The sequence below is a fragment of the Leptonychotes weddellii genome, chromosome 8, assembly GCF_054177405.1.
Source record: "Leptonychotes weddellii isolate Sample4059 chromosome 8, ASM5417740v2, whole genome shotgun sequence".
In the NCBI taxonomy this organism is placed as follows: domain Eukaryota; kingdom Metazoa; phylum Chordata; class Mammalia; order Carnivora; family Phocidae; genus Leptonychotes; species Leptonychotes weddellii.
The window spans coordinates 1837884-1859062 of record NC_138376.1 but is presented as its reverse complement, the minus strand read 5'-3'; the positions used below and the strand labels follow the sequence as shown (position 1 = coordinate 1859062).

General features: G+C 42.7%; 1 protein-coding gene and 1 long non-coding RNA gene across 4 annotated transcripts in view; one reads left to right on the top strand and one right to left on the bottom strand.

Moving 5' to 3' along the window:
- The window catches only part of LOC102725871 (putative small intestine urate exporter), a 29210-nt gene extending 21330 nt beyond the window's left edge, over nt 1-7880 (top strand). Inside the window, exon 12 of one of the 3 annotated variants that reach the window (XM_031020018.2) lies at nt 7334-7880. In XM_031020018.2, the coding sequence (XP_030875878.1) occupies nt 7334-7345 (12 nt within the window). In that variant the 3' untranslated portion in view covers nt 7346-7880. Of the gene's footprint in view, nt 1-883; nt 1743-6560; nt 7313-7333 lie in introns of those variants that run through there. The other 2 variants (XM_081827595.1, XM_006748931.3) reach the window with 2 other exon arrangements.
- On the bottom strand, nt 7075-19667 carry LOC145722913 (uncharacterized). The gene is made up of 3 exons (XR_014147464.1): nt 19575-19667; nt 11787-11926; nt 7075-7188 (listed from the first exon to the last, which is right to left on the bottom strand). It is a non-coding gene; the product is annotated as an uncharacterized LOC145722913 (long non-coding RNA).
- Nucleotides 19668-21179: the final 1512 nt, after the last annotated feature.

The window sequence follows — 21179 nt, the reverse complement described above, 5'->3', positions numbered from 1 at the left end:
ATGGAGGTTACTCAGGAGAAGTCAGACTGAAGATATTTTTGTTCCCTCCCCAACGGGGCTCAACTTAAAGCTCATGAGTCCTGAACTCCCTCACGACTTCCCCCCAGGCTCAGCTCATGGAGGGCAATTACCACAGGTTTTGGGTGTGGAGCGATAATGAGCGCTCAGTTTTATGAGTTTATACTTTAAGAGTTTTTAGAAGTTTTTCATGCTAATCATCAAAATTTATAGCAATATTCATGGCATTTCTTGCAAAGTATAGAGGGGCCAACCATTCTGGTTTGCCCGTGATTGAGGGGTTTCCCTTCCAGTCGCTAATACTGTCAGGAAATGGCTTTTAATAGGGAAATTCTCAAACTGAATGTTTCCCTTGTCATCCCTTCATTCATCCATTCGTTAATTCCACTTTAGCATGTGCCACACAGTTTAAGTGGATAAAACAAACAAAAGTCCCTGCCTGGTGAAGCTTATATTGTAGGAAAGAAACTGATGGAAAACTAGTGAAATCAGTAAAATATAGAGTATACTGAATGGTGGCAAAGTGCGAAGAGAAGAATAAAGCAGGAGAGGAGGACAGGGCACATAGGAGGGGGTGGGATTTCAATTTTAAATAGGGTGGTCTTGGAAGGACTCACTGGAAAGGTAACATTTAAGTAAGGACTAGATGCAAACAAGGGAGGGAGACAAATGGCTATTGGGAGGAGGACTATTCCGGCAGAGGGAAAGGCCAGGGCCCAGGAAATGACCTGTGTATTCCAGGAACAACCAGGAAGGCCACAGAGGCCGGAGCAGGGGCTGGGGAGCTGGACATGCTCCAGACCTTTCTGAATAGGAGGGGCAAGAGCCAAGAGACCATTAACACTTTGTAATTTCCTGCTTCTAGGATTCTGAGTTTGGCTGGAGAAATGTCTTCTTGATTTCAGTTTCTATTAACATGTCAGGCCTGGTCTTCTACCTCATCTTCAGCCAAGCAAAGGTCCAGGACTGGGCTACAGAGCAGACAGTTACTCAGCTCTGAGCAAACTGGGTGCCTCAGATCCCAACGTTTAGCCATTCATGGTTTGCCCTCATGGACGTTCCCTCTTAGTACCTGCTTGACTGGTTAGCCATTTAATTTGCATTGACTTTGTTTCCAGTATCTTCTCAGAGAGCTTGGCTGTGGAATACTGAAGGTTCTGCCTGCAGAGGTTACAGTGGTGGGTGTGGGTTGGGGAAGGCCAGTTATTTAACTGTGAGCTCTGGAAAGCATAGGTGTGTCTGAATTTCCAAGTGTTGTCCACTCTGCCCACTATTATTGTGACTTAATAAGAAATACATATTTGGTCTCTGCCCCCACTTTCTGGAACAGAGCTCCAGAATTTCAGATTAGTGAAATCTCAGATTTCTTGAGTGGTAGAGATGATAGGAGCACCTTTTGTCATAATATTTGGACTCAATCCCTGGTTCCCGACACAAGAGCTTCTAAGACCTTGGAATTTGTGGAGTGATGAGAGTGCCTTGGGTATTCTATTGAGATGACTGGTGGCTGGGGGCTACCCATGGCTTCTGGGGATCACTGAAGCTACCCATAGCTTCAGGATGGGGGCTGGTCTCCAGAAAGACCAAGGCATGAGTAGAAGGTTGGAATTCCAGCTCTACCATCCCACCTCCAGGAAGAGGAGAGGGGCTGGAGATTGAGTTATTCCTCAGTTGCCATTTACTCAATCATATCTATGCAATAAAGCTTCTATAAAAACTTGAAATGACAGAGTTCCAAGAGCTTCTGGCTTGGGGAGCATAGGGAGGTCCTGGGACAGTGGTGACCCAGAGAGGGCAGGGAAGCTCTGCGTCCCTTCCCACATTCCTTGCCCTGGGCATCTTTTCCTTTTGGCTGTTCCTAAGTTATATCCTTTATAATAAAGCAGTAGTAATAGTTAGCAAACTGTTTTCCTGAGTTCTGTGAATCATTCTAGCAAATTATCAAATATGGGGGGTCATGGGAACCCACAACTTTGTAGCTAAGTCAAACAGAAATGTGGGTACCTCAGGTACCCACTACTTTGATTGGTGTCTGGGTGGGGGCCGCCTTGTGGGATGAAGCCCTTAACTTATGGGGTCTGCACTAATTCCAGGTATTAGTGTCAGAACTGACTTATATTATAGGACACCCAGCGGGTGCTGCCAGAGAATGAGAGCACTGCCTGGTGTGGAAAACCCACACATTTGTTGTTAGAAGTGCTAAGGACAGAAGCCCTTTTCCTTTAGTTATCCTGGTAAAAGCTTCAGGGGACACAGGACAATTTCTCACCAAAGCGAAAAAGGAAGCCAGAACCATGGGAGTGAGAACAGAGGATCACAAGAGGAATTGTGTCCAAACAACCAGATGATGAACCCCGAGAGCTATCTTCCAAAGAGAGCCTCAAACAATGGAAGCCAGAGTGTACACAATCCAAAGTCCTAGGCCAGGGGTTCAGAGCAAGTCATGCTGCCCTCACATCAAGGAAGGACGGACACAGGGCCATTCTGAGGCTCGGCCAAAGCAAGATGCCCAGGAGAAAAATACCAAGGAGGAAAGAACGATGAGGACTGAATCCACCATACGCAGAGAAATGCTCATGCTTGTGACTAGTGACAGTGGGGTAGGAAACCTGGGCTCTTCCAGATAACTTGCTTTCTGTGGATGCTCGTGCTGGAATCAGAGCCGCCTCTTTCAGGCATGTAGCGCTCAGGGGTCCCCCAGACGCCACTTTTCCCAATCACCTTCTTTCTGGCCGTCGTAACCTCTGTCCCGCATCTGGTCTGTGGATCCATGTAGATCCCTCGCACCTTAGGGAAAAGACGTTGTCCAGGGTCCCTCCTCTGCCCTCAAACATCTGTTCCTGCGGCCTCAGCTGGTCTGGACGCCCTTGCTCGGCTCTTCTGGCTGCTGGAATCCCGCCTGCCTTCAGTGAGCCTCACTCCACGGTCACCTCATTCACTTACCAGTTCTTCCTAAAGTGTGTGTGCAAGACCCATGCTGGCTTGACCCCACTCCACAGTCTGCAGAGTGCGTGCCGTGTGTCCGCTTTCATTAATTCCCCACATGGGCAGGATCGGGACCATGAAACAAAATGACAGCATCGAGCACTAAATCAGTATTAATGAACATATAACATGGGTTCCCGGCAGAGACCAAAGTCAGACCCAGCTTCAGGGAGGACAATGTCTCAGGAGAGTGGATGACACATACACATGTGGATGATGACTGTGGGAAAGGAAATAGAAAGGGGAACACGGGTGAGGGGTAAACGGATTATTCGCTGTAGGAGATACACCTGACAAGACTCGGATACCAAACAAGTGGCAGGTGTATGGGGTGACTCCTAGGTTGTGGTTTGCTACTGGACAGATGGGGATGCCTGAGGGACAGAGAGCACACCCAAGTGAAGGTGACAGGAAGGAAAGTAGACACGAGGGAGATCTGGGCTTCACGTGGAACTCTAGGAGGCTTCTAGATACAGGTGGTGATTGAAATGCTTGGCATGGCGGAGGCTGCCCTGGTGACAGGATGGCGTAAGGAGGGAAAGCCTGTGAACGAGGCTTACAGAACTCTGAACACTGAATGGCCAGCCTGGGGGATCATTAGCCTTTTTAGGAAAAGGAAAAGAAGAGGAAACTAGAAAGAGAGAAGGAAAGCCAAGAGAATAGGGTGCTCAGAGAGAGAAGAGAGGCGTGTGTTTCAAAAAGGAGTGGATCAAGAAAGGAGCTTGAAGCAAGCATGATTCAAACCTGGGGGGAGAATCTAGTTGGAAGAAAAAAAATGGACTCTGCTGAAGAACACACATGAGTGCAGGTTCCCGAGGAGGCTGAGGGTAAGGGAGGAACGTGGGCCTGAAGCCCAGGTGGGTGGATGACTGGAGATGCGTGAGGGCACTCCTGCCCACTCCTGCCCTTTCACAGCTGGCTCAAGACCACGTCCTGCTCTCAGGGCACCTCCAACACCTCCCCTAGTTCCTCCCTCCACGCACCCGCCTCCACCCCTGGTTCATTTACGACACTTCCCTCCACCCCCTCTGACTGTAGACTCCGGAAGTGCAGGAACCATGGCACAAATTACTTTGTAATGTCTTTAACACACAACCACCGTGTCTCGTACAGAGTCAATACGTACGTGTGTGGGTGAGTGGGTGGGCGTTCAATCACCGTGCACCTCAATGCGTGGAATGGCCTGTGGTGGTATGTGAGACCAGTTAGGGAAGAAATGGCTGAGAAGGTAAAGGACCCAATTCTTCTTTAATTTCCTTTGTTTCTCAGAACATAGAATTATCTAAACCTACAAATCCCCTTCCTTATCCCATCTGGTGTTGAGACTGAGAGACTGGATCTCTCCTTTCCCCATCTCTGGCAATTACACAGCCAACCCCAGGCTCTCAGCAGCGAGGATCACGGGGTTTGCCCATCAGGGCAGTGGCTCGTACTTGTTTCTGGACCACCCCTGTGGGCATGTATTTCTCTCCTTTCTTTCAGTGGACTCTTCTGTTTTTTCCTCATCTGTCACTTTTAGTTGCTCCTGGAAACAAGTTTGATTTCCCCTTGGCCCTGACTAGTACAGTTTCCCCCAGAATGGGCTCCCTTAAAGTACAGAGACCTTCTCAGATTTTCCACTGATCCACACATCTGCAACACAGAGGAGTGAAAGCTGAAAACAGGGGAAAAGTTCTTTCAGAAAATCTTAGAATAGCATTTATTTTCGTGCGTTTGTTTATTGGTTAAGGTAGCCATCATTTATAAAGCAAAGAATGTGGAGTGGAGACGAACAAACCTACATTTAAAATTCAGACCTGCTACCTGGTCCAAACAACATATGGCACAAAAGAGATGCACGCGGGGTGTAGGGTGGGGACTGGCCATCTTCTTCCTTGGGCCGCTGACCGCCCCTCAGTCCCAGCTCCCAGGCTGGCCCCTCTTCCCGTCAGTGAGGAGGTCAGTCCCAGGCTCTCTCAGTGTTCTGATTTACACTAAGTTTTGTAGAGAAAGAAAAAAGTGCACACAAATGTCACTGGTGAGTCCTTGTACCCTGCGGACACAGGAAAGCTTTAAAAACAGTTCAAAGGGGGTGCCTGGGTGGCTTAGCTGGTTAAGCGACTGCCTTCGGCTCAGGTCATGATCCTGGAGTCCCTGGATCGAGTCCCGCATCGGGCTCCCTGCTCGGCAGGGAGTCTGCTTCTCCCTCGGACCCTATCCCCTCTCAGGTGTTCTCTCTCTCTCATTCTCTCTCTCTCAAATAAATAAATAAAATCTTTAAAACAAAAAAAAAACAGTTCAAAGGACTAGTCTGGCCAAGTCTTTTTTTCTCAAGCTGTCTTCCTTGTCCCAATGACAGCTTATCCTAGGCATCTGCTACTCTGCTCTCCTCCCGACATAAAAATAAATGTGACTGGTGAACGATTCCAACATCGTGCTAGGTCCAGGCACACAGGATGAGACTGTCATCACTTGCTCTCTATCTGTGTGGTGTCCTGAAACATTGCACATCTTGGGGTTTGCAGCTCAAGCAGTTTGATATTGCTGCCCTCCCTTATTAATAAGAATACATTTTATCTACAGCAATAACAAGGCACAGTTTTTGTACTTCAGCAAATGCCTATTTTGTGAAATGAAGACTTCCCTTTGTGCCCACATACGCTCTGGTCTTGCTCAGAAGCATCCCCCGTCCTTTCAAAGAACAAACTGCTAGAGCCTGTGCCCACTGGGAGACCGGACTGAAACCCAGCTTCACCTGGTTACAAAATCCAGAAAGGGCAAATGCCCTAGACACATCTTTCCTCTGCCTAAGAGATTCGTCCAGGGCGGCCCAGCGGGGAGGGATTAGGAGTGAGGCCGGGACGTGTGACATACGTGCTGAAACCTGACCCCACGGTGTGGACAGTGTCTCTGTTGTCTGAGAGCCTGACACAGGGTCTGGAGCTGAGACGGGTGGGAGGGCTAACGTCCATAAGGACCAGTCAGCCAACCCAGGAGAGCTTCACATGGGCCAGCCCCCTTACTGCATTCTGTCATTCTTCACCTTTCTGACTCTCCTGAGCCCCCACTTCTCCCCTCTCCCCATTCCCTTGTCCTCCCTTTAAAATGCCCCTCACCGCTGTATGAATAAAAATTTGAGTTCGGATCTCTCTAGACTCATTTCCCTTTTGCAACAGTATATTACTGATTAAAATCTGGCCTTACCACTTTCAATAGCATCTAGCTTTGTTTATCTTGGGTCTTAGGGTAGGATGTCAGCACCCAAGAGAGATGAGGAGGGTTTCCATGGTCCAGGAGGGGTGCCCCGGGGTAGGGTGTCAGAGCATGGGCAAGAAAGCAGGGAAGAACATACGATGGGGAAAAGACGGTCACTTCAATAAATGGTGCTGGGAAAACTGGGCAGCTAAATGCAAAACAACGAAACCGGATCACTTTCTTATCCCATATGCAAATTTATTCAAAATAGATTCAAGACTTAAATGTAAGATCTGAAACCATAAAATTCCTAGAAAAAAAACATAGGCAATAAGCTCTCTGACATCGCTCTTAGCGATATTTTTTTTGATCTGTCTCCTCAGGCAAGGGAAACAAAAGCAAAAATAAACAAATGGGACGACATCACATTAAAAAGCTTTTGCATAGTGCAGAAAACCATCAACAAAACAAAAAAGGCAACCTACTGAATAGGAGAAGATATTCGCAAACGACAGATCTGATAAGAAGTTAACACCCAAAATGCATGAAGAACTCCTACAACTCAATGTGTTTTTAAAAAACTAACAATCCAATTAAAAAACAGGCAGAGGACCTGAATAGACATTTCTCCAAAGAAGACATCCAGATGGCCAACAGACACATGAAAAGATGTTCAACATCACCGATCATCAGGGAAATGCAAAACAAAACTACAATGAGGTATCACTTCATAACTGTCAGAATGGCTATGATCAAAAAGATAAGAAACAACAGGCGTTGACAAGAATGTGGATGGAAAAAAAGCCTCATGCACTGTTGGTGGGATTGCAAATTGGTGCAGCCTCTATGGAAAACAGTACAGCGGTCCCTCAAAAAATTAAAAACAGAACTATCATTGGGGCGCCTGGGTGGCTCAGTCGGTTGGGCGTCTGACTCTTGATCTCAGCTCAGGTCTTGATCTCAGGGTCCTAAGTTCAGGCCCCATGCCAGGCTCCATGCTGGATATGGATCCTACTTAAACAAAAAAACAAAAAAATAATGAAAAAGTAATAAAAATAGAACTATCATAGAATCCAGCAGTTCTACTTTGAGGTATTTATCTGAAGAAAATGAAAACACTAATTCAATAAACACATGCACCCTTATGTTTTTGCAGCATTATTTATAACAGCCAAGATATGGAAGCAGCCCAAATGTCCATTGATAGACAAAAGGGTAAAGAAGATATGGCATATTTATACAACCGAATACTACTCAGTTATAAAAAAGAATGAAATCTTATCATTTGCAACAACGGGGACGGAGCTAAGATGCTAAATGAAACAAGTCAGGCTGAGAAAGACAAACACCAAATGATTTCACATATTTGTGGAATCTGAAAAACAAAACAAGCCAACCAACAACACAAAGCCGAAGCTGATTCAGAGATACGGAGAACAAGTGATGATTGCCAGAGGGAAGGAGGGTGGAGGGATAGACAAACAAGTAAATGGAATTCAGAGGTTCAGAGTATGATCTTCCAGTTATAAAATAAATAAGACACAGGAATGTAATGTACCACACAGGGAATACAGTCAATAATATTGTAACGACTTTGAATGGTGACAGATGGTAACTAGACTTATTGCAGTGACCATTTTGTAATGTAAATATATTATCAAGTCACTACATTTTTTTTTTGAATCATACGTTTTATACCTAAAACTAATACAACATTGTATGTCAATTATTCTTCAATAAAAAATTATATAAATAAAAATAAACAACCAACTTATTAGAGTAAAACTAGAGGGGGCACCTGGGTGGCTCAGTCAGTTAAGCGTCTGCCTTTGGCTCAGGTAATGATCTCAGGGACCTGGGATCCAGCCCCACGGTGGGCTCCCTGCTCAGTGTGGAGCCTGCTTCTCTCTCTCCCTCTGGCCCTCCTCCTGCTCATGCTCACTCTCTCTCAAATAAATACATAAAATCTTAAAAAAAAAAGAATAAAACTAGAGTGTATGCATTTAAAAGCGTAAAGAATAGAGGAATACTAACATTAACCCATTATTTAAGTTCTGGAAATTCTAAGGGCCATGATTCAAGAAGGGGAAAAAAAAGATAAAATATCAAAAGGGAGGAAAGAAAATTATTATTATTATTTGCAAATGATGTGATTATCTACCTAGAAACCAGAGAATCAACTCCCAAACCATCCTAACAAGATAACTTAGCCACAGGTAAGTTTTTCAGTTAAAAAATAAACATATTCAAACAGTACCTTCCTTATATCTCAGCCCAAATGTGTGAGAAATTACAATAAATAAAAATCACATTCAGGAAATATAAATTAAATTTTGTTAAGGAATGTATGCTAAATACAGGAAGCAAATTGCAGCACTGGACTCAAGAAAAACTGAACCCACATTCGTCATGAGGGGGGTCTTACTATGTTCTTAGTTTCTCCCAAATAGATTTAGTGCAATCTAATGCAATTAAATTTTAATTTGGTGCAATTTAAATACTGCAGTTGTCTTTATTAAAATGGCCCAGTGATTATAAATTTTCCTGGGAGAATAAACAGCTGATATTACACAATATCATCTTCAAAAATACAAACGAAAAATGTTTGATTGGCCCAATATTTACATACATTAAAAATTTAGACCCATCAATATATTACATGACAGGTCCCAGTACCAACAGATGTTAAACTATATAGTAAGCCCAGAAACACCTATAAATATATAGAAGTTTATTTTACCAAAAGTTGGTATTTTAAACCAGAAGAACAAATGTGAAGTATTCAAAAAAAAAAAAAATGATGTCGTTAAAACTCACTGGCTTGGGAAACAAATCCAAATCCCTACTTCAGCTCTTCACTAAACTTCTGTAGATGAAGTAAGGCCATAAGGAAAGCACGAATTTCCAGGAACTCTTCTTTCCCTCCTTCCCCCCCATGTGAGCTCACGACTCCTTGATAGTGGCAAGGCTGGGGCTGCCCTAATTGGCTGACACAGCCCATTTGCAAAGCTTGCAGGAGCACTGAAGTCTGCAATCACCATATTGTACACCTGAAACTAATATAACCTTGTGCTAACTCTACTGGAATTGAAAATTTTAAAAATAATGATAATAAATAAATAAAAATTAAAAACGGAAAGCTTGCAGGAGATTAAGCTCTGCCAAAAGTCCTTGGTATCCCACTGGCCGACTGGCCAGGTGGCTGATAGTGTCAGAGGGAGAAGCCACAGGACCGAGTCCACCCACGGGTGCCCCCACGAGGGGAACCTCTTCTGCCCCTCCTGTGGCTTCTTTCTGGCCCCAGCTTCAGAGACAGCTGCAGAACTGGGCATTCTATTTCTCTTTACAGACCCCAGTGCATCCACCTCAATCTACTGGTTCAATGAAATCCATGTATATCCTCAAAACATAACATGCCAAAAGTTAAAAGATTCGAGGCCCACATAACTATACCTTTTCATGGACAAACCCTTGAGCCAAGGCTTTTGTTATGCAGACTCCTGGAGCCCCTCACTGATAAGGCTTACCCGCCGGGCTGATAGTATCTACAGTCCTATGCTGTCAGCCCACGGTTCGAATTCCGCACCCCTAAAAAAGGCAACTAAACAGATACAGAAAAGGAGGAAAACGAGGGAACTACCTCAAGCCAGAGCCTACAAGGGCTATTTGCTAAGTTCGAAACAAGGAGGACCCAAAGAAAAGGTGACAGTGGAGTCAACTCACAGCCACCTGCCTGTGAGCTCTGCTCCTTCCTGAGGGGGAGCGGGAGAGGGACCTGTGTCCAGGCAGGGGCTGCGGGGCCGGGGTACGCCACAGATGCGTGCAATTCTGGGGCCCAGGCCCTTTGGGCCACACAGGCTCTGGGCCCAAGGGGAGACACATGACTATGACTCAGCCCTTTCCGATTCCCCCCCCACCCCCCGCCCCAGCTTCTTCAATCAAGACGCAAGGTTGAGATTGACCAGCTTTGCAACAACGTCTCAGCCTGCGCCCGGGGAAACACTGGGGATGCTGCAAGCTGCTGAAGATGCAGGTTGTCCAAAGAGCCTTCCATTCTCCTCTCAGCACAGCCGAACAGAGAGCAGGGCCAAGGGAGACGCCTCCGGAGTGACCCCGCTCCCTGGGCTGGGGTCCCCACGCCGGCTGTCATCTGGGCTGGGGTGTGCAAGGCGGATTTCAAGCTCCCAGCCCTCCCTCGGGCTCCAGCCTGATGGAAGATGGAAGGCCACCAAGGTAAACAGGACACGGGAAATTGCACCCGTGGGGTGTGTGGGGAATTACAAGCTCAGGGGGACTGGGCCCCAGCAGGAGAAAAGTTACTAGGAAGGTCCAGTGTGTGAGATATTTTCGAAGGGAAAAGAAGGCAGCCAAATATTGCATGCTAGTGAAAAATGGACACATTTTCAAAGATTTCATCAGAGCGTGGAAGCACAACCAGCATTTAAAATATACCATAAACCTGAGTTACTAGGTCCAGGCCAGGTGGCAGGCGTGGGAGGACCACGAAGATAGGGAGGACATCGTTTTAAGGGGATAGAAAATCAAATGACAAAAAATGCAGTCTATTTGTAAGGGTAACAAATGCTGTTGGGTTAAACTCCTCTCTGCAAAGGAGGCAGCGCTCAGAGTGGGTGAAATATTTGTGAGAAACACAGATTAAGTGAAATGACTCAGAAAGGTAGAATTTAAAGGTGAAACTCTATTCCAGAGAATCTGGAACAAGGACACACACAAAGAACTTGAGATCATTTCCTGAGCTGAAGGCAGATGCTTAACCAACTGAGCCACCCAGGTGCCCCGTGTCCTTAGGATTTAGTTCAATGCATTGTGCATTCTGTAGTCTCCGTATTTCTTACAAAATAGCAGCTGTCTCTACAGGCTTGATGGTGCCCAGTTGGTGTTCGTAGCAAGACCTTGGAGGGGGTGTGTTCTTTCATCAGGATGTACACAATATGAGCAAATCTCTCTTTGTGATGTTAACAGCTGTTGATGCACAAAACCTGGATCCCTTCATTCACTGGAGTTTGCAAACTGAGGATATTCTATAAATATCAATTCTTATTTATGTATTAGCTGAAATAATCCTATAAAGAGACATGTCTAGTCTTTATTTACCACTGACAGAGTTTCGAGAAGAAAGACCTTTAATAGACCCTTTGTCTCCATCATTCATTCTCATCAGGGTCAAATCCATGGGTAAATTCTCAGACCTCATGCAGTTTGATCCCTTGGTAGCATTTGCTGAGGGTGCTCATGCCCACCTTTTTTACTTCTGTTCTGAGAAAACTCATTCTTCCGCTGTTCTTCCTGCTCCATTGAGGGCCCTTCCCATCCCCTCAAAAGCCTCCCCTTGTCTTCCTCACCCTTAATGTTAGAGAGGCCCAGGCTCCCAAATGTCTATGTCCTGGCCCCACTCTCTCCCCAGAATCCCAGAGCAGCACCTCCTCTGGGCTGAATGTCCATCAGGACACCAGAGTTTTAGACTTGACGTGGTCCCATTCTAGTCTAAAACTCGAACTTGTCCCCGTCTTAGCACCCTGTCACCCTCAACCCCATCCTCTCCTGTACCCCCAGTTTCAAAATCTGACCTCAAGCTGATCACTTCTTACCTTCAGAGGCGTGTGTGTTCTTGTCTATCTTTAGCCCAGTCCTGAATTTCTGCTTTTCCAAAGATGAGACAGAAAAGTAGGCATATCACATTAATGACTGCCATGAGGAAGAAAATTTTAAACCAGGCGGATTCTGGATCCTGAGGGATTATAGTGCAAAGTGATTATAAATTAGTGGGCTTGAGGTACTTTGTAACACTTCCAATATAATATTAAAATTAGTATAGATTCAACACAGGTCACTTAATAGACATGGAAAAACACACTCATAAGGAGCAAAAAAATTATAATTTCACTCTACAAAGATAATTACTATTTATCTTTCTATTTTTTAAAAAGATTTAATTTATTTATTTAGAGGGAGAGAGCATGCGAGTGGGGGGAGGAGCAGAGAGAGAGGGACAAGCAGACTCCTCACTGAGCTCAGAGCCCAACGTGGGACTCGATTCCAGGACCTTGACATCATGACCTGAGCTGAAATCAAGAGTCAGATGCCTAACCGACTGAGCCACCCAGGTGCCCTCTATCTTTCTACTTTTTGATTATGTCTATGTACATATAATTTTTCATGTATAAAAATAACATTATGATGTACATACTGCTTAAGACAGTGATACTGATACTGATAAAAAAACAGGGTTTTTTTTTATTAGAAATATAAACATGCTTGCATATCAAGAAATATTTGACTGTATCATAACCTTTCCTGACTGATTAGTAATCCAGAGTTTAGATTTATAAAATTTATAAAACATCCCTTATTTCTCTATATTTAAGTTGTTTTTCACTTTTTGCTACTACAAATCTGAGTATCTTGGTAGTTAATTACATATCCATCAATGCTTTTGAATAAAATTTATCAAATACTTTCCTTATTTATAACGCATTTTCTCTTAAGTTTACCCATATGATCAGTTTCATTAATAGATTTTGTAATACTGAGCCACTTTTACTTTCATAGAAAATGCCTTAATTAATCATGGTGTTGTAGGCATATATTTTAATATGCTGGTGGATTCTATGCACTGGTGATTTAGTTCATTTTTGCATCTATATTCAAAGATGACCTTGAATTTTAATTATGTTTGAGACTTGTCTTACCATTTTGCTTTTTACCTTTTTTATCAGCTGAGATTAAATTTTACGTAGTTCTCTATAATGCATCGTGATTGGGTTTAGGTGTCTGGTACAATACTTTTGAAGGATGTCCAACCCAAAGTTTATATAATTATTAAGGCCTATTTTACTTTAGTATCTTTATTGTTTCCTTTCTTCACTTACATCTTTAATCATCTAGAATTAATTTTGGGGTCAGATATGAGAACAGAGTATAATCGTATTTTTCTACAAGTGGGCTTCCCACTATGTTTTTTAAAAAAATAAAGCCATCGGGCGCCTGGGTGGCTCAGATGGTTAAGCGTCTGCCTTCGGCTCAGGTCATGATCCCAGGGTCCTGGGATCGAGTCCCGCATCGGGCTCTCTGCTCAGCGGGAAGTCTGCTTCTCCCTCTGCCTCTCTCTCTCTGTCTCTCATGAATAAATAAATAAAATCTTTAAAAAAAATAAAATAAAATAAAGCCATCTCCTCTGGTTTGAAATGAAACTTTATCATACAGAATGTACTTTTTTGGAACAAATCATCGTCAGTTTTATTTAAAATACAATTAAGAGTGGAGGTGCCTGGGTGGCTCAGTCAGTTAAGCGTCTGACTCTTGATATCTGCTCAGGTCATGATCTCAGGGTTGTGAAATCGAGCCCCACAAATGGCTCCATGCTGGGTGTGGAGCTTACTTAAGATTCTCTCCCTCTCTCTCTGCCCCTCTGCACTCCTACTTGCTCTCTCTTTCTCTCAAAAAGAAAACTAAAATTAGAAAAACAAAATATAATTAAGAGTAGACATTGAAAAAATAAAACAGTATGTTTCCTTCAGATAAGACATTAAATATATTTAATTACAGGGCGCCTGGGTGGCTCAGTTGGTTAAGCGACTGCCTTCAGCTCAGGTCATGATCCTGGAGTCCCAGGATCGAGTCCCGCATCGGGCTGCCTGCTCGGCAGGGAGTCTGCTTCTCCCTCTGACCCTCCTCCCTCTCATGCTCTCTGTATCTCATTCTCTCTGTCTCAAATAAATAAATAAAATCTTTAAAAAAAATAAATAAATAAATAAATAAATAAATATATTTAATTACAGCCATTTCTCTAATTAAAACATGCCAAGCTTAACAGGTCATTGGCAAACAGAAAGTCAAGAAAAGGACCAAGATGTGCCCAGAAATTTAATGACAAATAATAAAGTTTTCAATAATTTTAAGTTGATAGAATTCATTGTGATTTGGACCTGAAGTCCAACATAAAAACTTGATCTGCCTCCTTCTTCATATAGTTTCACTGATGTTGCTTTAATACGTGTGCAGTTCTCGTCATATGGAGTTTGCACAATTTTTAGTGTTTTTCCCCCATGAGTACTTTGTAATATTGGTTGATACTGTGCTTTAGATATTTATACAATATAATATCTAACTTTGATTCCCCCTCCGCAGGACAGTCTGTTCTCTGTACATAATGTTATTTTGTTCTTCTGCATTTACATTGTATATACGTGTAACTTACTTTTATTGACCAATTGGGTTTGCTAACCTTTTCAGAATGCTGCACAATTAAGATAGCATTTAAAAGGGTATGCAAATAATGATATTAATAGCTGTTATGGGTTGAATATATGAGCGTCTGGTACTTGCATGCATGATCTGATTTGGTAAGCCCCTAAACTCCATGAGGTTTCTCTGTCATTTTGGCCATTTATAGCTGGAGACACCAGGACTTATAGTATAAGAAATGTTTCCAGGTCGCATAGCTTATGAGTAGCAGAGTTGAGATTTGAATACACACTGTATATATTTTTAGGAATCTGAATATATTTGTTTATCCAGTTTTCCCAAATTTTTAGCATAGAGTTATTCTTTCTGTTCTTAGCTTTTAATCTACAACGTCTCCAAAAAAATTTCTCCTTCTCACTTGGTATTTCCAACAGTTGAATCTTGTCTCTTGTATCCTGCTCCAGAAAGATTGTCTATCTGATTAATCTTTTCAGATTACCAATTTTAAATTTTGTGTGTCTTCTCTACTGTTTTATTAACTGTAGAATTTATTTATTTTATGTTATTGTTTTAATCGTTCTTATTCTTTGGGGTTGCTATGTTGTTGTTTTCCCCAAGTTCTGGAGTTGAATGCTTATTAGCTTATTTATTTTTGGTTGGCTTTCTTGTGTTTTCTTCTATAGATTAGGTCAAGTTATAAATTACCCTAAATGTCCAATATATTTCCACATGTAACAATTTCCCTGTCATTCAGTTTTAAGTGTTGCTGAATTCACTTTTTGATGTTCTTTTAAACCTAATAATTATTTTCTATTATGTTGTTCAGTTTGTAAATATATGTGCTCTTTTTAGAAATCCTATTGGTATTAGTTATGATGTTATTGCACTTTGGTTTTCTATAGAATATTGATCCTTTGAAATCTAATTTACCATCTATCCCCAGTGGAAGAACTGAGCCACATCACTGAACTTGTCAGTATAGGCAAGTGATGATCTAAAATGTTACTTCTTATTTTCAAAATATGTGTGGATTTTTCTGCTTTACTATTCTGTCTTTGATTTCTGTAATAATTTAATTGTGATTGGAGGACACATTTTGTGTAATTACAGTCCTGTTACAATTGCTGGAATTTACATAATAGCACAGTATGTAGTCAATTTTTACAAATGTTCTAGGACACCTTGAAAGGAATGAGGATTCTGGGGTTGTTGAGTGGGGCGTTCCATGAATGTCAATTAGGCCAAGTATGTTAATTGTGTTGCTCAACTCTTTTATATTTTTACAGATTTTTTTCTCCTTGCTGCAACAGTTACAAGTGGTGTATTAAAATCTTTCACTATAGCTCTCTTTGTATCTCTTAATGGTTTGGCTTTGTGGTTACCCTAGGGTGCACACAGGTTAGCTAGGAGCTGGGCTCTACATCTCCTCATCCCCAGATCCTGGATGGTAGAGATGCAGTTGCCATTCTCGTTACCAGTTGCTATGTCAAGAAGAGAATGACCTCCTGCCTCTTAAACTTCTCTTCAGAATTAACACAGATAACTTCCTCTCATGTGTCATTGGTCAAAATAACTTGCATGAATACATTTAACTTCATGCAAGTGGGAAACTGCCAAGAGAAGAACCAGAAAAAAAAATTATTTTTTAATCATGTTTTTAAAAGATTTTATTTATTTATTTGGCAGACAGAGAGAGAGAGCACACAAGCAGGGTGAGGGGTAGAGGGAGAAGCAGACTCCCCGCTGAGCAGGGAGGCCGATGCGGGGCTCACGATCCCAGGACCCTGGGATCATGACCTGAGTCAAAGGCAGACGCTTCACCAACTGAGCCACCCAGGTGTCCCCAGAAAAAATTATTATTGCAATAAGTAGCTGCAATAATTAGCTGCAATAATTAGCTCCTAGTTCACCATTCTCATCATGAAATATTTGATTCACTCACCTTACTCCACACAGAGCACACTAATCAAGGCAGACCACTCCAAAAGCCCCCCGGTCCCTACATTCAGTCACTTCAGGACCTGATCAAAGAACACTCAAGCGCACCCTGAGAGGTAGTCTCAAAATGTCCACCTAGCAGGGTGCCGGCCTATAGGTAAACCTATAGCTACCGTCTGCATCCCGATCTTCCTTTTCTGAAAGGAAGTGTTTATGATGGCTAATGGATGGCGGGGCCACCGCAGTAAACAGCATGATGGAGTACGGTGCCCCTGATGTGGAGGGCTGTTGTGCATGATCACCCCAGCGAAGACAGGACACAGTCTGCACTTTGAACTTGATGCCATAACGCGGTGGGACCTCGGGTCCTTACGGAGGAAGTGAAATCATTCCACCAGCCCCGGGGAGAGTGAACTGAATGTTTGGTGGCTGGAGGAGTGAACCGATGTGACATTTTTGGTCCTCCTTCATGGCGCTCCACAGCCCCCCTGAAGTCAAGGTTAGCCGTGATTGCTTTGGACCACGACCCGGAGCAGAAGGGTAAAGAGCCACTGCCCCTCACTGCACCCTCTGCTCTGCCTCGGTGACTGGGGTGCTTAGAGGACCGGCTCTCCCCAGTTACCCGACCCCCTTACTCGACAAGGATCTACCAGTTGAGAAAGAAAGACCTCCGTAGTTTTTGCTGTTGGGATTTGGGGTTCTTAGCAGTGCCGGCATGTCTATCAAATTTGTTTTTAAACTTCAATTTTAGTCCTTTTTTTCTCACATATTCTATGTGACTTCCTATAGTTTGAGCCTCCTACGGAAAATATCAAGCTTCACTTATCCTTCCCGGTGCACTGTACTTGAGCCGGTGGGACCAGTCTGACTTGTCTTTGGGGTCCCTTTCTCCTGCCACTGCTATTTGCTCTTTGTTCTGGTTTCCCCCCATTTTGCTGTGTCTCCATCATGTGCCTGGTTATCTTTTGTTGTGTGCAGGAGATTGCTCTTAAAAAAACTATTTCTGGTGACAGTCAGGTTGGTGATGCCTCTCCCCAAAAGCACTGTTTTTGTTTGCTTCCTGCTGACTCCTCTGGGACACGGTAAGTCCGAACCCCTTTAAAGTAAGATTGGATATGTTCTGTTCTGCCCAGATGACTCAAGCAGACTGTGTGAGGACTGGTTTATTTCTGTTCACTCTTACTCCTTCCGTGCAACTCTTGGAAGGTCTCAGACTAAAACAAGAGTTAATTTATCGGGGTCCTCACCCTTGGCAGACTCTCAAAAGCAGCCAAAAAATTTGCTTTCCTCAGCCCAGTGGAAAATACCCCATAGTCCTTTGCCTAATTCTTTCAGTTCCTGGCTTCTCCCAGATCTTTCCTGTTAAAGTTTTCCATCTCTCTGCTTCTCTGAAGCTTCAAAGAAGACTCTTCATATTTTTCCAACCTTTTAAATTGCTTTTACTAAGAGAATTGGCCCAAATTACTTACTCTTATTAGTGGAATCCGAAACTTCACTAATTCTCGTGTTAGCTGTATTTCATCTAAAATTTTTTATTTCAATTTTTCTATTTTTAATTACCAGAGGTTAGATTTAGTTCTCTATCAAATCTTATGCTTCTTACATATATTTTTGATCCTCTCTTTTGCTTCTTTAAACATACGCATAGATTTCCAATATCTCTGAGGATCTGATTCCAAGGTTTTTTAATTCTTCTCTCATGTGGCACCTTATTTCTTCACATGTTTGGTGATTTTTGATTGATTGTAAAATTGTTCTCACTAAACCTTTACGCATGAGAAAATCCTAGAGTATGAATTTAGGGTGAGTTTTTCCAGAAAAACCTTACTTGCTTCTACTAGGCATCTTTGGACTACTCAAAATTCAATGCTTGGCTTATGGCATTTGAAATAAATAGAGTTTGAATTTGGGCCTCAAACTGTTCGGAAAATTGGTTCATTGTTCCAGATGTCCAGAAGAGTCTTTATTCAGTTTTTCCTCTCCCTTTGAAGCTGAGGCTGAGACAGACAAATTTCCTTACTGGGCAGAGACAACTTTGGACCGTTCTGGAGGCACATGTCCTCCCACCTTGTGAAACTCCGCAGAGAAGTTAGCTCACCTTAACAACGTTTGGAAGTCCGCTCGGCATATCCGAGTGAGTGAAATGGAAGAACAGGCTGAGTGGGCTCTACACTCAGGGAGAAATCAGCCTGGTCTCCTGGAATCCTGCTTTTTTATCCACTTTTCTGTCCAGGGAGATTCCATGGTTACAGTGATTTTTCCTGCCTTTCTGATACCATAAGTACATAGAACATGATGGTAGTGGGCTCTCTTCTTTGGGAAATTTGGCCATGGAGAATGCAGACCATCTCTCCTTGGCCCAAGTCGTGGGATAAGGAACATGTGGAGGAATTGCCTGTATACTGCTACTTCTCAGCTCGTAGCTTTTCCTCCAAATAAACCAAGTTTGCATGTAAGCTACATGGCACTACGTGTGAGGGTGTAGTGCTTTGTGATTTGTGATTTGTGATTACAGATTTATGCAAGCGTTTCCAATCTGACTCTTTTTGTCTGTTTTATGAGTGGTTTGGGGATATTATGTCTTATTCTTGATTTGTTCATCACAGCCGAAGTGACAGATCATCCAGCAAGGGTCACGTACCAAGGCATTCCAGGGCTTCAGCAGACATTGACCTCTCCGGGATCAAGCTCTTCCTCTGTTTTTCATCTCTGAAATTTCCTCTTATATCTTTTTCAAGATCAGGTATGCATTGAAAATGATTGTTTAAATTTGATAGGGCATTTTAGTGTTCTTAAGAGAAGGATTTCAGGTAACCTTGTCCACAGCACTTGTCGAAACACAAGTTGACCTTTAGAGAAGGGTTTCTTTTGATCACTAATTCTGTTTGTTCCTGATTTTTCATTTCTTTTCTAACAAAACCGTATCTTGTTACTTATATTACCATTCACCCAGCCAAAATTCCTGTTTGGATCAAGCCACACACTCATTGTTAAAAATCACAGAGGTCTATTTCTGTTCCCAAGACCAATGACTAAACTGTTCCCAGCACAACTACTTGACATCCAATGAGAAAGAAATTACATTATCTGTAGATTTGGAGGGATGCCTGATCTGACCAAGTTTAATGTGAGCAAATATCTCATTGCTCACCTCCTGCTGATGTCAGGTCTACAATTGTTTGTATATATATTGCCGCCTTTCTCTGTATAAGTAATATTAGAAAAGTAACCACCCATGTCTGAAGGCTTCTTACCTGATTAAGGATTACTCCACACAGAGTAGAAGAAATGAGTCCTCCTATCATCCCAATTACAGCTGTAACTCCTTTAAGAAATCCGTAATAACTATGCGAAAAAGAACGGCAGGACACAGAGGTAAAGTCAGACAAATGCTGCAGGAAAAGACAACCTAACGAAATGAGGCTTAAGAGTGATAACTGTTGATTTCCTGAATTCTTCATTCCTCCTTCTCAAATTCCATTAAAATGTTGAAAAACTATGTGGGTAGAAGTAACTTTACAGCGGCAGTACAAAACCAGAAAAGTTGGCTTTAACAGTAAAAACGATTCCAAGATTGAGAGAGAGCCTAGTGGAATGAAAGCCAGCAGGATTAGGAAATCTATGAATCCAGTTGAGAAATTCAGAAGGTGATGTTTATTGGTGATAGGAACCGGTTTGGGGTTAATACAAAAGTGAAGGACTCCATTCACCTGGTCTCTTGCCATGGTCCAAGAGCTACTGGCCCAGTGATTGCTCCCAATACTTGGATGAGGAAGCGAGAAGCTTAGCTGCCAAGCAGCTGTGCTTGGCCAGTCCTGGGTACCCAAACCCAGCTCAGCAGAAGGCAAGGAAGCCACGGAGAGTGATCAATAGAGGAGGGGTCAGATCCAGCAGCCAAAGAGAACAAGGAAGTGCCTTTTGGAGAGCAGAGCCAGTGTCTTACCAAGAAATTAGTTCTCTCCAGGGCGGGGAGTCTTTGCCTTTCCTTTTCAAAAGATTTCACTATTAAAGGTTCTGTGTTTCCTTTTCTTCCCTTTTATGAGAGCGAGGGTTTTCTGTTTGTTTTGTTCTGTTCGTTTTATTTCCCTAGGTCTATTTTATTCCTATTCTGCCTTCACCTGTTGAATATGGGAGGGAGTATATAGTTTGTCTATTAGTTTCTCTGTCCCTTAATCAGAGAGGCATCACATACAGACCAAAAGTCCCTGCATGTTGAACCGTATGCAGTCACTGGGTGGAAATTTGATTTGATTTTTAGGGGGAGCAGGAGAGTGTGTTCTAATGTATAAAGAAGAACATTTATGGGTATTAGCAATGATAGGTGCAGATCGGGGCAGACATCACCAGTTGTCCCCAGAATTTATAGTTCCCCTTTTCATTTTAGCAATACGACCCCTAGGGCTTTTGTGGGGAGAGAGCTACATAAGCCATTTGTGAGCCTTTTCACATTTGCCTTCATGAGCACCTCTCCCCATAAAAATATTAAAAATTATATTCGATGACTCTGTGTGTGTGTGAGTGTGTTGAGGGACTTTTCAGTTTCATCTAAATTGTCAGATTTACAGGCACAGAGTTGTTCATAATATTCTGTTATTTCTCTTTTATATTCTAAACTTACCATAATGAATGCTTTTTCATTACTGACATTGATAATTTTTCTCTTTTTCTTAATCAACCTTCATTTTTTCATTACTTTCATTAATTTCCAGAGAACCAACTTTTGACATTGTTGATTTTATGTATAATGTTTTTGTCCTAATCTTCATAATTTTGGGGGGGGGTTAATTTGCTGCTTTTCTAGCTACTTGAGATAAGAAACATGATTATTGATTTTAAGACTTACCTGTTTTTCAATATAC